This window comes from Phaethon aethereus (genome assembly GCF_964289735.1).
Source record: "Phaethon aethereus genome assembly, chromosome: 23".
NCBI lineage: Eukaryota > Metazoa > Chordata > Aves > Phaethontiformes > Phaethontidae > Phaethon > Phaethon aethereus.
Genome location: NC_138599.1, coordinates 498644 through 512817, shown reverse-complemented (window position 1 = coordinate 512817; position 14174 = coordinate 498644). Strand labels below are relative to the sequence as shown.

Sequence of the window (14174 nt, the reverse complement as noted above, 5' to 3'; positions counted from 1 at the left end):
AGGCGTAGAAGGGCACCGGCAGGACGCCGAGGGGCCGGCGTCCGTGCTTGGGGATTTCCGGATCGCGCCCGTCGTTTGCGGCGTTCCGGCCTCTGACCGCCCCGGTCCCGGGCTGCCGCGACCTCGCCGGCAGCGCGACAGCCCGGGGACGGCCGCGCCTCCCTCCGACCGGCAGCGTGTGTCTCGGCGTCTTACCTGTGGTCGCCCGTCTCCTCCCTCCTTCGGTTTAGCGACGGGAAGCTCTTTTGGTGAGCTCCCGCGTGCGGCGTCCGCCGCAGCTGGGGTCCTGGCCCCCGGCTGCGGCTCGAAGCGCTGGCGCAGTGCCGCGAGCGAGCAAGCGCGAGCCGAAGGTGAAGATGTTTGCGGAGTCCTCAAAGGCGGCGAGCCTTACCGGTGGAAAAGAAGGCAATGAAAATCTAACCGCTCCTGACAGCGAAAGCTGAGGTAATGTTGTACCTAATTTGAAATTCCCTCTAGGCAAAGTCAGACTTCTCCTTTCATGTGCGATGTTTGTCTCCCTTCTGGGAGCCCTTTCCTCCGTGCCCGGCTCGGTTACACGCGGCGTCGACAGATGATTAAGACGTGAAGCCTCTTAAACCGGAGGAGCAGCCGAAGTTTTGCATTGCGCGCTCAGGTGTTCACCCGCAGCGTTTTAATCGTCTCAGCCTGACTTTGAGGTTTTGGGACTTGCCGCCTCTGGCAGCTTGAGGCGGCCCCAGCAAAGGAGATGCTGAAGGGAACGGCGAACCGGAGCCGTGCCGGCGCGGTACCGGAGGGGGAACCCGCTCCTCTGCTGGGAGCGGTGTATTTACGGTGGACGACCTCCCCGCCTTTGCTGGCGTCCTTCGCCGCCGCCTTCCAGGTTCGCTTTGCGGGGACGAGGAGCAGCGGCTTCCGCCAGACCCCGCTGCCTGTCCCGTCGTGCCCCCCTCCCAAGCCAACCTCGCGAGGTGACCCGGGGAGGTGACCCGGGATCGGTGCCCAGCCAAACCGTCGTTCGGGTGCCTCCAGAAACCGAGGTCAACCGGCGTCGCTGCGGTGGGCGGCTGCGCTGGAGCCCGGTCACCTGGGTCCCCGCTGGCTTTCGGGGAGCTCGGGCGGGGCAGACGACACCCACGAGGCGTCTCGTTGTGGGGAAGATGCGGCTTTGGATGCAATCAAAAGGGCTTTTTTTTTTTTTTTTTTTTGCCCCCAACCGCTTGTATATAAAACAAACAAGCCAACAAAAAACCCCCAAATAACTTGCCGCGGTGCCTGTTCTGGGGCGCGGCGGCAGGAGCCTCCCGGCAGGCCCCGAAACCCAGACCCGCCCCTGGGTGTCCCCAGCCTGCGTGCCGGGGCGGTGGGTCGAGCCGAAAGCCGGCGTGACCCCCGGAGAGCGTGAGCGGGGCGGGCGGACGGCGCGAAACGCGCGCCGGAGCCCTCGCCGCCGGGCCGGGCTGCGGTTTCCCCCGGCGCTTTATTTTGATGGCTGGCTGCGCCGCCCTGTGATCTCTGTGTCTTGACTTTCCTCCTATTAGGATATTAAACATATTTAAAAAACACTTAAATGCTAATGCGAAACCTGAAAAGAGGATGTCAGATGCAAGAGGCGCTCTGAAGACACGACGTCTCTGTAGAAGGGTTTGACCCCGGTAATCTAATTTGCTTTACGCTTAAAACGATACTTCATTCTCTTATTATAAGGCTCTGTGTCATTGGCTCATAAAGATTGCAATTTCTTGTCTTCCAGTTGTAATAAATCCAATTCAAGCACCCTCTCGCTTTGAAATTTGTCACGACAACACGCAGAGGGCACGGTTCCGGCGTTTTATGGCGCGGGAGCGTTAGAGGCTCATCTGCGGGAAAGATGATGCAAGGCTGTAAAACGATCGTCCCCCTCCTTTCTCAACTGAATCTGTGCTTAAAAAAAAAAAAAAAGCTGCAATTTAGGTATTTTATTTTTTTTATTTATTCCTCGTTATCCAGTAGTTGAAAAGGTTAGACCGGCGGGGGAGCCAGCTGGCTAGATTTTTTGTGCTTTATCCTTACGCTAGGGAATAATCCGGTTTCTTTCAAACCGTCGGAAAACGTTTCGGCTTGTTCCGGCAGGCGCGGGAGCGTAGCTGCTTCGTACCATCGCGTGAGCCCGGCGGCTCGGTCCGCCTGGACGGACGGAAACGAGCCGTTGGCTTCCAGGGCGGTTTTGACGGATCTCTCGGTCCGCGGCCCCGGCGCGCGTTTTTAGCGCTTGGCTTCCTCCCGCAAGGGGAAAACGGGTTTGCGGCGGGCCCCGGGCGCGAGGACCCGAACCGCTCCCCGGCGCCGGGGCTCGAGGCGGCGGCGGCTGCGGCGGCGAGAGCGCCGGTGGCACGGAAATGCCTTTTTTTTTTCCCCCCCCTTTTTTTGGGGCAGTGTTGAATAAATACACGCGAGAGACTTTGCTCGGAGAGAACTTTTATACTTTTAGCGTCTGTGGTTCCTTAGGGGGGTTTTGGTGTTGTGTGTTTTTGTTTTTTTTTTTTAAACAAAGGCTTCAGCCGAGCAAAAAAATCCCATCTGTATGGCTTTTTTTTTTATGAAAAGATAAAAAAGCAGGAGTTCAGAGGAGTTAGCGTTAAGTCACAGTCCGCAGCAGTCTAAGGTATTCGCTGGCTGGGGACTCTCTCTGTTTATTTCAAATCCCCCTTTATCATTTTGTTGAAAGAGCGGTGTTCTCTGTAAAGCTCTGCCAATTGAAAAAAGAATCAGATAATGAAGACTGATGCCGCGCTGATGACAGCCCTTCAGATCCTCAACAGGATTTCTCCGAAATCAAAAGACTTTTTTTTGTTTTATTGTCACGCTGGTGGCTTAAAAATAATTAAATTTAATCTTTTAGCTCGCGAAACAAAAAGGAAAATTTAAAAACGGCCCCCGCCCCACGCGGTGGCCGGGGGGGGGGACGACACAAAGCAAATATCCAGCGGGTGCTGGAGAAAATTTTGCAAGTGACAAATGAAAATACTGTATTTACGGTGGGTGCCCAGCGTCCGCGCTTCACAAAGAGTACGTCGCCGCTCTCGGCGAGCGTGACCGGTCTTTGCGCGCGCCTGCAGCGTCGTCCCGAGAGAGCGAAAGTCAATGTAGTGTACGCCGGTCTAAACGTCACCTTCCTTTATCAACTTGGCACCGGTGTTTTGGGTTTTTTTTGGTGTTTTTTTTTTTTGAACCGTTTCGAAAGGTCCCGTCTTCTCGGTACAAATCCAAAGCACCCAGAACGTGCCCGTAGGCTGCGCGGGGACGCGCGCGCTTGCGTGCCCGCTCAACCGGAGCCGCGGTTCCCTCGCTGTAGTCAGGGCCGGCGGCGAGCTGCCGAGGAGCCGGGGATGCTGCGGCATGGCGGCCGCTTCTTCCTGCTCGGCAGCCGGGAGCTCAGAGAGGAAAAATCTTCAGTATTCGGGAGGGAAGCGTGCCGGTCGCCGGCTAGCGCGCTCTCGGCACGTCGGCGGGCGCCAGCGCCTCGGCGTTCCCGTCTGCAGTACCTCTCCGTGCCATGACGAAAGCCCTGAATTTACGGAGGGAGAGCGTGGCCGAGGACAACTTTGCCACAGCCCGTGAAAGACTTGGGAATCGGGCTTTGCCTTTTTTACCTTTAGTTTTTTCACCCGGCTTCGCGCCGGGTTCTCCAGGCTGGCGACAGGCAAGAGGAGACGCTCGGGGGCTGCGCCTGGGGAGCCCGGCCGGGCAGCGCGGGAACGTCTTCCGTGCGAGCCGTTGCATCCGAAACGCTGTAACTTGATTATTCCTGCTCCGGGTTCCTTCTGACAAACTCCTCCCTTTTCCAGGAGCGACTCGGGATTGAGCCCCACGCTGGCTGTAGCGCGAATCCTGCACCTAAGAGCGCGGTGCGGGTCTTTGAAAATTTCGGAGCCGGCGCTCCCCCCAAGATCGACAGCGGTCGTATTTCTCTTGACAGAGCGCGTAGAACGAAGAAACGCTGCCGTGCGTGGGGGAAGCTTTTTGGTCTCGGTCTCGATAGCACCTTTACGCGGAGGCTCGAAGGGCTGCCCGCGAATGGCGAGCACCTCCACGAGGTCAACGCGTCCCGCGTTGTCGCCCCGTTCTAGAGCGGCAAACCTGGGCTGCTCTCGGCAATCTTTTTCCCTTCGTAGGGAAGGAATGGCCGAGCTGGAGGGCTCGGTGGGAAGCCGTCGTGGCAAGCGGGTGGGCTGGCTTCCCTTCGCCCGTCTTGGTGAAGCTGAGACGAGACAACTGGTCGTTGGCTTTGCGAGCCCGTCAGGGCAGCTTCTAGCGCACCTTCTTCTGCGAGGGACGGGACGAGCGCCAGCCACCGAAAATTAGCCGCGAGTCAGGTGAGGGTCGGACCCTCCGATGCCGTTCCCGACAACGGCAGGACCCGCGCCGGCACCGCTTCCGTCTCCGGCCCGATGCGCGGGCAGCGACCGCTCCTCGCCCGAACGCCCACGGCCGGCTTGCGCGCGTCGCAGCGCGCTGAGCAGAGGCTGCGTTGCAGGGAGGCGGCGTGCGAGCCGACTGCGTCGCGCTCTCGGCCCGTCTCTGGAAGCGTGTGGAAAGCCGTGGGGCTTGGCTGCGTCTCTGGAAGGAGGTGACAGATTGGGAGTTCTGGTTTCTAAGCTCGTTCCTGCTCGCGGTTTAAAAGCTGTATTAACAAACAATCGATTATCGGTTTTAAAACGCAAAAACAACGCCATCTGCTCTTTGAGAGGTGCTAAACCGCGGCGGGGGAGACGCTGGGAGAAATTCCTGCCGCGCCGGGAATTTCGAGCAAAAGCAGACGAGGAAACTCGATCGTCCAGGGGGAAAGATATCTCCCGCTCCGCAGCGGGGCGGTGACGGGCGCAGCCGCGTCGCGCGGTGCCCGCCGTGACGTCGGCCGCGGTGGCGGGTCGGGGCAGCCCACGGCAGCCCCTTCTGCCCGCCGGCCACCCCGCTTCCCTCCGTGCCGCCGCCGCGCCGGCGGTTAGCTGCCGTCCCCGGCTGCCTGGCACTGATTTAACGCAGCTTTCGGTCACCGCCGGCGGGGCTCGCGCTTCAGTATCGTAACGGCTAAACACGCTGTGACAAATAATCTGAGGGTGAGCTTCCAGGACAGAGGAAATCGTTTTCCTCTTGAAATTAAAGTTGATGCATAATGGAACGCGATAAGACGCTTCCAGCAGGAACGCGGCCAGTTTTAGTACGGCTCCGGTCCCTTTTTTGTCCGCCGAACGCGGCGGAGGAGGTTAGGGAAGTCATTCCCTAGAGTTCGGGATCTGCAATTTGCATTCTCTAATCTCCCGGTCATTTAGCAGCGGATAATTTGTCACGGTTTCTTTTAGCTGTTGTGATATTGATATTTATTATGCAAGTGGTATTTCCTGCTACTTATTGTTCTGCGCCCTCTGAATACTTAAATTATTACAAACCTTTTTAGTTAATGCGGGTCGTCTTTCCGTTTGATGTCTGAGCAGCGGTGGGTCGCGACGCGCGATATTCTACGAAAGGGTCTAAGCCGTGTAATTAAACGGAGCCAAGCGGGGCAGCCGGGTGCCCGAGGACACGGTGGCGAACGGAGCGTTTGCCGGCGCTCCGCTCCTGCCGGAGAGGAGGGACTTGGGCGTCACGGGCCACCTCCAAGGCTTTCTGGGGCTAAGCCCGGCTTGGTTACGCGACGCGCGGCCCGAAGCCTTGCGTCGGCGGCACTCGCCCAGCGGGGCGGGAAGCCGTTTGGGCACGGCTATGGACCGGAGAGGCGGGCTGGCCCGGTAGCCGGCCCGGGTGGTGGTGGGGATGCGCGGCGGCCGTGCCGCCGGAGCCGCCCCGTGCGTTCTCCCGGGATCCGGCGGCGTCGGCGGTCCCGCGCGCCACAGGTGCCTCCCCGCGGGCCCCGAGAGGTTTCAACACGAGGCTTGGCAGAAGCCAGGGCCATAAGGTTCAACCGGCGCCTCGCCGGCCTGGGGTCAGCTTGGCATGACCTCATTAATGACGTCAGAACTGTTTGACACCCTCGGTGAGGGGCATTTTTGGCATGGCGGGGGGGGGGTGTGTGTGTGTGGGCCTCGTCCCAACCGATTAGGCGCGGCTTAGCCGCCGTTGGGGTTTACGGCTCCGTTTACTCATTTAAACCGCGTCGGCAGCCTCGCGCGGGGGCAAACGGGCAGAAAAGGCGGATTTTTTTCGCCCCTCCCGCCGCCGGGCGCCCGCTTCTCCGCGCCCCCCCACCCCGGGCCGGGGAAGGCTCAACACCGCCTCCAGCGGCCTGGGGGCGGCGGGGGGCTGGGGGGGGGGGGGCACCGGGAGAGAGGGGTGCTGGGAAAGGGGGGGGCGCTGAGCCTTGCTCTGGCCGTGCTCCCCCTGCCCCGCCCCGCCCCGGGTGCCGCCGCGCCGCGTCCCCCGCCGCGCTTCTCTCCGCGGGCGGCACTTTACCCCCGGCCCCTGGCGGAGGGGCGGGGCCCGCGCCTCGCCCCGCCCCCGCCCCCGCGCTGACGCGCGCGCGCATCTCATTAGGGGCGCGCGCGGGCGCTGGGTGCCGGCGCGGCGGGCAGAGCCGAGCAGGTGCCGGAGATGGCGGGTCGCGCCCAGCCCAGCGGCCCCGCGGCGCGCGGCGGCGGCGCCCCGGGCCTCCTGCCGCTGCTGCTGCTGCTCCTCTCCGCCGCCGCCGTCATCCCCAGAGGTAGGGCGAGTCCGCCGCCGCGCGCCCCGGCCGCGGGGGGGCGCCCCGGAGCGCCGCCGGGGCCTGGGGCGGGGGGGGGAGCGGGGAGCGGGGAGCGGGGGGGCGGGAGCGGCGCCCGGGCGGCAGCGGCGGGGTCCGGGGCTCGCCCCCGCCCCGGGGTCCCGGGCAGCGGCGCCGGGGGCGGGCAGCCGGTTACCATGGCAGCGGCTTCTCCCCGCGCCCGCGGGCTCGGCCTCCCCGTTAAAAAAGCTAAAACCCGGCCGAGCCCCGGAGAAGTAATTGCGGCGGGGCGCTGCCCGCGGGAGCGGTGCGGAGCCGGCGGCGAGCTGCGGGGCGCTCGTCCCCCGCGGGCGGCGGGGGGCCTTGCCGCCGGGGCGCCCGACTCCCCGAGCCGGCGCCGCTGCGGGGGGCCCCGCGCCCGGGCGAGGGGCCACGGGGAGGGACCGGCCCCGGCGGCTGGTGGCTGTGACCCGCCGCCCCCTCCCTAGCGCCGCTTTGTATTTGCGGCGCGTCGCTGGGGAGGCACAAGGCTCCATTTACGGGCTGGCGCGGCCGGAGGAGCGAGCGCGGCTCGCCCGGGACGTTTGGGGAGGAACAAGAAGGCCATTGAGCGATCTGTTGAATTTAGCTGAAATGGGAAAAGGGGGGGATAAAGGAGCGGGCGGCTCGGCCGAACAAAGAGCTTTATTCACAGGCGTGTTGTACGGTCTTCCCCGGTGGCCTTTTTGGGGGGCGGCCGGTAACGTTTTCGGATCGCTGGCCCCCGCTGCGAGCGATCGGCGTCCTCCGAAGGGGGCCGGGGAGCTTCGGCCCCAAGGCCGGCCCCGGCGGCGAAAGCCGCCCCCGTTTCGTGGCGGCGCGCCCATCTGTCTTCGGGGGTCCCGAAGGGTGACTCCCCGAAGGGTGACTCCGTTCCCCGAATTCGTCCCGCTGAGGGTGGCCGGGCGCGGTGGAAGCGAGCCCTCGGCGCCGGCTCCTTTCGTCGCAAGCCGGGGAAAACGCTCGCGTCGCTTCGGTACGGCTCGTCGGCGCCTCGCAGCAGCCGCCCAGATGTTTACGCGGTCGGCGAGTTCTCCTCCTAGTTTCTCAGATGTTTTGTCGCAAGGTGCTTTTTGCGGCGCTGGGGCTTGGGTCGAGCTCGGCGCTCGCGAATCGCCCGCCGGTCTGAGCCGGAGACCCCTTCGTTGAAAGGCTCCTGAATTAAAAATAAAGCCCCGTTGCAGGGAAGCCGCCTCCGCTCTTTGTTTTGCTGTCTTAACGCCTCGCCTCGCGTTCGCAATCCTCCGTTTTGAGAGCTGTTTGTAGCTAAAGGCCGGTACGGTGCTCCGGTAGGGCAAGCCCGTCGCTCCCCGGGCGTAGCGACGCGATGTAGGAGAGCGAAGCAGCCGAAGAGAGACAAAAGCAGGCTTGCGGGCTGAATTAAACCGGCGGTGCCTGACCTACGCGGTCGGGGTTTTCCAGCGGTGAAAAGCACCGCGCGGCGTGAATTGAGATGGCGACGCTGTTGGTGGAAGATAGCCGCCTCCTGGTTTTGGTGCTGTCTTGCAAATCGGGGGATAAAATCCTAGACCTCCTGCCGTAATGCCTTTTCCACAACGTTTCCCGAAGGCCGAAGAACTCATCTTTTTTTTTTTTTTTTTTTCCACCTCTCTGTTTTTTCCCACCTTTTCCAAGCTCTCGATTCATTAGCTTTGGTAATCTTGGCAGCGCCGTGGCGGTGACGGCTGGCGCCGATTGCAGGGAGCCGTCGTTGCGTCTGCCGTAGGGCTTGCCACCCCAGGCGCGCCGGTGCGGGTGCCGTGTCGCTGCGGCGGCGGCACCCCGTGATCCAGCGCGTGCCTCGGAGCCTGTCGCGATGGCACGGCTGCCCGCTTTTAAGCGGGAGTCGTCGGAACGGCGATGGGCGACGCTCGGTCCTGGCTTAAGCTGAGCCGGTAACTCGAGCCGAATCTGTGCGTTTCTGCGGCGCCTTTTTATCAGGTCTCAATGCTTTACGGTTGATTAAACTTCATAACACCCCTGTGAAGTCGGGAGGGAGCCGAGGAACGATTTCAGCTAACGCTGAGAAGCAGCCAGCGCCGGGCTGGAACGCAGCGTCTGTCTGAGGCCGCAGAGCGGTATCGCACGGCCGTTTAGAAAGAATAACTTTTCAGCTGAAGCCGCGGGAGGTGTTTAGAGACGGCGTCGGGCCGCAAGCCGGCCGCGGCGCAGAGGTGCGACGGGCTGGACGAGACGCGGTCGCCGCCGCCGTAGTCTCCGTCTCTGCTGGCGTCAAAGGAGCCCCGTACGCGGCAGGCCCGAGGAGGACCCACCGGCGCGCGGCGAGGGCTCCCGCCGAGGCCGTGGTAAGCCGGGCCGCTTTGTAAACGCCGGGCGAGTTTCTAAAGGAGCCTTTGTGCGCGAAGCAAGAGGAGCCTTCCGATCCGCAGCGGCTTCGCTCGGGCTCGGCTGAGCTCTCGCGCTGAAAGCCGCGCGGCTGCGTGCTGCACGCGACGCGGACGCCGGCGGAGCGGTGCGGTGCGATGCGAGAAGGGGCTGGTAAATACAGTAATCCATCTGGGTTGCAGCTTGGGCTCATTTGTCTTGCGTGTAGGCAGGCGAGCGCGGGTTTACAAGCACGACAATCTGGCTGGGAAGCCACTGCCAAGGAGGCTCCCGAAGACGGGAAGGCTGGGAAGCGGGCTCCGCTCGGCGATCCGCGCGGACCGTCAGCGTTATTTACCGGCCCCGGGGGTGCTCCTCGGCGCGGCGGCGGCTGTGCCGACGGGGGGCTGGAGAGAGGAGTTCCGCTCCTCCGGGAGCCCCGGGCCTCGCCGGCCGCCGCTTCGCTGACGCTGCCTCGCCGTTTTCTTTGTTTGCCTGTCGCCCTCGTTGCTGGGCGCGTAAATAAAGAAGGCTTTGTGGCCAGGCGGCCCCCGGTCGGTAAGGCGCGGTGGCTCGGCGTGCCTCTCCCCGGCCGCGGCGGAGCGAAAGGCAGGGTCGGCGGGGCGATGGCACGGGGACGGTGGCACGGGGACCGGTCTCTGCCCTCTTGCCGGACTGAAAATGGGTCAGCTCTTTAACCCTGCGCCTGCCCGAGGCCACCCGCAGCAAAAGGCTCCCTTCAGCCTGGATACGTCGTCTGTTGAAACGCTCCTAAGAGCGCGTTTGCTCCGAAAAAACGCTTCCCGCTACCGTGCGTAGGCAGGTTTTTCTGGATGTTTCTCTTCAGCGCCGGTTTTTCTAGGGATTGTTGTCGTACTTCTTTTAAAAGGGGTTTTGGCAACCTGCGCCCCTTCGCTTTTTTGCTAGCGTCCGGCAGCGCTTCTGCTTTGAACGCAGGGGCTCCCCGTATCCAAAAAGTTAAGTTTCCTTCTGTGGTTCAGGGAGACGGGGTTTTAGCAGGCTCCGGAGGCTGCGAGAGCAGCGCGGGCTGCGAGTCTGCGGCGTTCGCTGTAGCTGGAAGTCGGCCAGTAAGTAAATACTTACGCAGCGGTTTAAGAGTACAAAGCAAAGCTGGACGTGCAATCTGTATCTCTTCTGAGAAACTGGATGCTACGTCGGGGCGGGGGGGTGGAAATAAATTTAAAAAAAAAAAAAAAAAAAAAAAGTTGTCTCTGTTTCTCCGGGGACTATTGCGTGCTGTTCTCCGGCGGTGCAAACCCACCGGCGCTAAATAAAGAAGCTCTCTTTGGAAACCCGCAATGAAGGAGAGACCCTAGGTGGAATGCTGTAATTACGAGTGGTATGTACTTGTTTAAGTTTCATAAATCAGTCTCTTTCCTGGAGATTTAATTGCATGCTGCAGCTAGCAGCCGCTGTCGTGGTTAACGGGGGGAGCTCCACCGCGGAACGCTTTGAAGGTCGTCCAGCGCTGGCTTGGACGCTTTGGCGTGCTTGCCTTCGAGGGGAGGGTGCTGCTGCGAAAGGGTGTTTTTTTGCACGTGTGGCAGGTGGGTTTTTTTTGAAGGGAAACGCCACGAGGCTTCAGTCAAAGCTCTGGCAAGGGAAGCACGGGGCAGCTTGCCGGCTGGGGCGCGCGGCGGCTGGCCCGCGCCGCTCCGAGGTGAGACGGTGTTTGTGGTTGAGCCGTGGGCTGAATTTAGGTATTCCGGTTTTTACCTGGTAAGCGCGGAAGGAGCCTTGCCTGCACGCGACCGGGATCCGCCTGGTTTCACGCAGCCTTTTTTTTTTTTCTGCCGTGGTAACAGTTACTCTCTTTTCTCCCGTGCTCGGTACCCGTCCGGCGTGTTGTCTCCCGCGCTCTCGTGCGTCGTCTTGCCTTACGTCTTGCTGCGGCGACGGAGGGGGTTGTTGGGGAGCCCCGCGGAGCGTGCCGTGCGGGGCTGCGCGGGACCCTTGAAAAACCTGCCGTTGAGGTCATTGCAGCTCGCCCGCTCCAAGTATGTTGTAGCGAGCGATAAAAATGCAGGAGGAGCAGCGGTGGTTCTCGTAATCGGTGCCCAGCTCTAACCACGTCCTCGCCCGCCGGACGCGGTCGGTGGCTTTCTTGTTGTAGCTGAAACACTCGGCTATGCTGCGCCAGGAACTTTTGGTGGCCTGCACGCCTAGTTATTTTAAATCAATGATATCCCTTCGTAGGGTTGGGCCGGCGTGCTATTTTTACCCTGCGGTTTGGTTTTAATTGAGTACGATCTTCTGTGGTTTGAGAACTTGAGCGTTAGCAACATTCTGACCTTACCGAATTCTCAAGGTGAATCTCTTCTAAGACTTGAGACCCCACTAAGATGCCAGTATAAAGGATCAAAGCGACGCTTAAGCGCTTCTCTCTGCTCAGAAATAGAAAACTTTTGCGGGCTGTAGCTTAGCTGGGATAAAACTCTCGTTCGTTTTGATTTTTCGGGTGTTTTCTTGCCGCTGGAAACGCTGGCAGCTTCTCGGCGTTGTCAGTTTGCCGACCGTCGCCCGCGTAGGCGCTGCCTTCCGGCAGGCTCACGACGGGTCTGGCTTGGTCGTTCTCCCTTCTGAAGTAGCGCTGCCCATTTTTGTGGGCCCTGCCCAGGCGACGGCGTCCGTCTCGCCCCTTCCCCTCCTCTTAGCGGCAGCGCCGGTCGAGTGCCGGCGGCGCGGAGAACACGGGCTCTCGGCGGTGCCCGATGGGGAGCGCTTTTAAAAACCCCGGTGTACGCTTGGCGAGCGGGAAGCGGTTGCATTAGACGCTTCCTTTCTCTGCCAAGGCCAGCTGTGAAGTTCGCCCTGAGCGCTTACGGTACTGGCTCGATTCTTCTTTGCAGGACGGCAAAACCGCGGCGCTCGTACGACGCTTTCTGGGGTCCTTGGCTCAGCGGCGGAGCGCTGGGGGACGGTGATCTCTACCTGCGGAGCAGCCAGCGTAGCTGTCGGAGCCAAGGATGCCTGCGGGCCGGCGTCGCCTCCTTAACGTCACGCTCGGGCTTGACAAGCGTCGGCTTTATACAACCCTGGGTTCAGGTTACGGCCGCGAACGAACCTCTCTGATCTCGTTGCGTCCTTTTTTAGCAGCGTGAGCAAGCGCTTGAATGTGACTTACAATCTCTTCGGGGATCTGCTACCGGCGTGGAAACGCCATTGCGTTCCCCAAGCCATCTCGAGTCTAGGGGTCTTCTCCGGGGTGGACTCTGGCAGCGGTGGTCCCCCGTTCGCAAAGGGGCACTCGAGCGCTAATCCAAAACGTGATGACCCTCGTGAGCTGGGACCTAAGACGTCTCGAAATTCGATGCGGAAACACAGCTTTTTGTTTCCAGCCTTTCACGGGCAGCGTGAGACCCCGTCGGGACGCGGCAAGCGCCGGCGAGCGAGGTCTCGGAGCGCCGGCGCGGCGGGCGGTGGCTGGCTGGGGACCGCGGGTGCCGCCGGCCGGCGTGACATCTCCGCCTGGGAGGCGGGCGCATCCCAGACCCCGCGTCCACTTGATTCCGGCGCTCTGCGGTCTGTACCCCTTCTCCGAAGCGCGACGGGGAAGAAGGAAATACCGAGCAGCAAAGTGACGTTCCCCTCCCTCCCCGGCTCCCCCCCCGTGCAGGAATAGAAGTACGAGTCTCAGTCTGCAGCATCAAAAGAGAGATCAGAGTAATCGGATCGAGCATGAGAAACTGCTTGTTGCCGCTTTTCTGTTTTTGAAATGAGGCTGCCTGGCAGCTTCCCTCGCAGACGGCTTTTAAATCTCAGCCATGCGAGGCTTTGGAGCTGGGGTTACAGTGGAGCCGGGCTCTGCTAAGACTGGGCTCGAAAGAAAACTTTCTTGGTGCAGCCTTAGCCTGGGCTAAGGCGCTGAAATAAAGGCCTCTCCTCTCCTCCCGGACCTTCCCGTCGACGGGCTTTGAAATTGTACGGCTGGGTCAGAGCCGGGGGGAAGAGCTGCCGGCCCCGGTTTACGGCGCAAGCGCAAAGCCTTCCCCTCTTGTCTCTGCGCTGGCTGGAGGCACGTGGACGTCCGCCCCGGCCCTCAATGTTCTCGGTGCTCCGTGGCGTCGAAGCGGTCGCGACCCCGCAGCGTTGCGAAGCGGCGATGCCTTTGGTCACGCAGTTGTGTTTGCTCAGGCCTTTTGCCTGGATTAGCTCAGTCGTCTGAGGTTTGGAGAAGAGTGGCAGGCGTTGTCGTCTTCGCTTTCCTAAAGCAGAAGGTGATGCTGAACTTCTTGCTGGACGCTGCGGGTAAGGTGGCTTGCTTTCGGGAGCGCTGCTCTAGACGATGCTGACGGGGTCTTTTACGTCACCGCTTCAGGTGAGGCGTTTCGTTATGCCGTTGATCATTGTCATTCGTCATTTGGTTATGCCGTTGACCACTGTCATGGTCATCGTGACCGCTTGCCATCCATCGGTGCGGGGAAGTTGACGTGGGACAAACCCAAGTCGCTTTAAGCACACAGGACAAACGCAGAAACCCTGCGTCACTCCTTGGAGTCAGGTTTTGAGGTCGGTCGGCTAATTCTAATTGGGTTTGTTGCACCGGAGACCTAAAATACTCGCACTTGGAGAACTGTTGCTGTAGCTTGTTGTTTTTTGGATTCGCGTTCTGGGCTGTTTCGCTTGAAGACGTGATCTGAGCTATCTGTTTGCGCTCCCGTTACTTGCCTCTCTGATATCTTTATCCCCATTAGCTAATGTGGACCTGGGTTCTAACATCGGAGGACTTCAGCAGGAGCAGAGAAGCTCTTAAGAGTTGCCCCCCCCCCCCCCCCCGCTTTCCCCAGCCTGTATAAAATCAGATGCTCTTCTTAGCTGACTTAGGGAGAGGTGCTGCCACGCGCCGCGTGAGCTCTTTTTAACAAGAAAGTGTGCCGCGTCGCTTTAGGTGCCAGCAGTTCTTCGAAAGCATTCGTGCCTAGATCTTTCTTCCTGCCGTAATTGGGGGAAAGCTTCTGGATGACTTCGGAATGTTGCTTGTCGCCCGAGCGATGCCGTTTGTCGTTACTGCTCCCTGACGACAGCCCGACCGGGCTTCGTGGCGTTGGGTGGAAGGCTGGTTGACAAACATCAGACCCGTGAATGCTCGTCAAGCGAGCGTCGGCTCTGTCAAAGGGAGCTTGCGGAGGATGGT

General features: G+C 61.1%; 1 protein-coding gene across 1 annotated transcript in view; it reads left to right on the top strand.

The window, feature by feature from the left end:
- Window positions 1–6546: 6546 nt before the first annotated feature.
- Window positions 6547–14174, top strand: part of CADM1 (cell adhesion molecule 1) — a gene marked incomplete at both ends in the record, with an annotated part of 155252 nt that continues 147624 nt past the window's right edge. Inside the window, one exon of the mRNA XM_082010029.1 lies at window positions 6547–6655. Within this exon, the coding sequence (XP_081866155.1) occupies window positions 6547–6655 (109 nt within the window). The remainder of the gene's footprint in view (window positions 6656–14174) is intronic.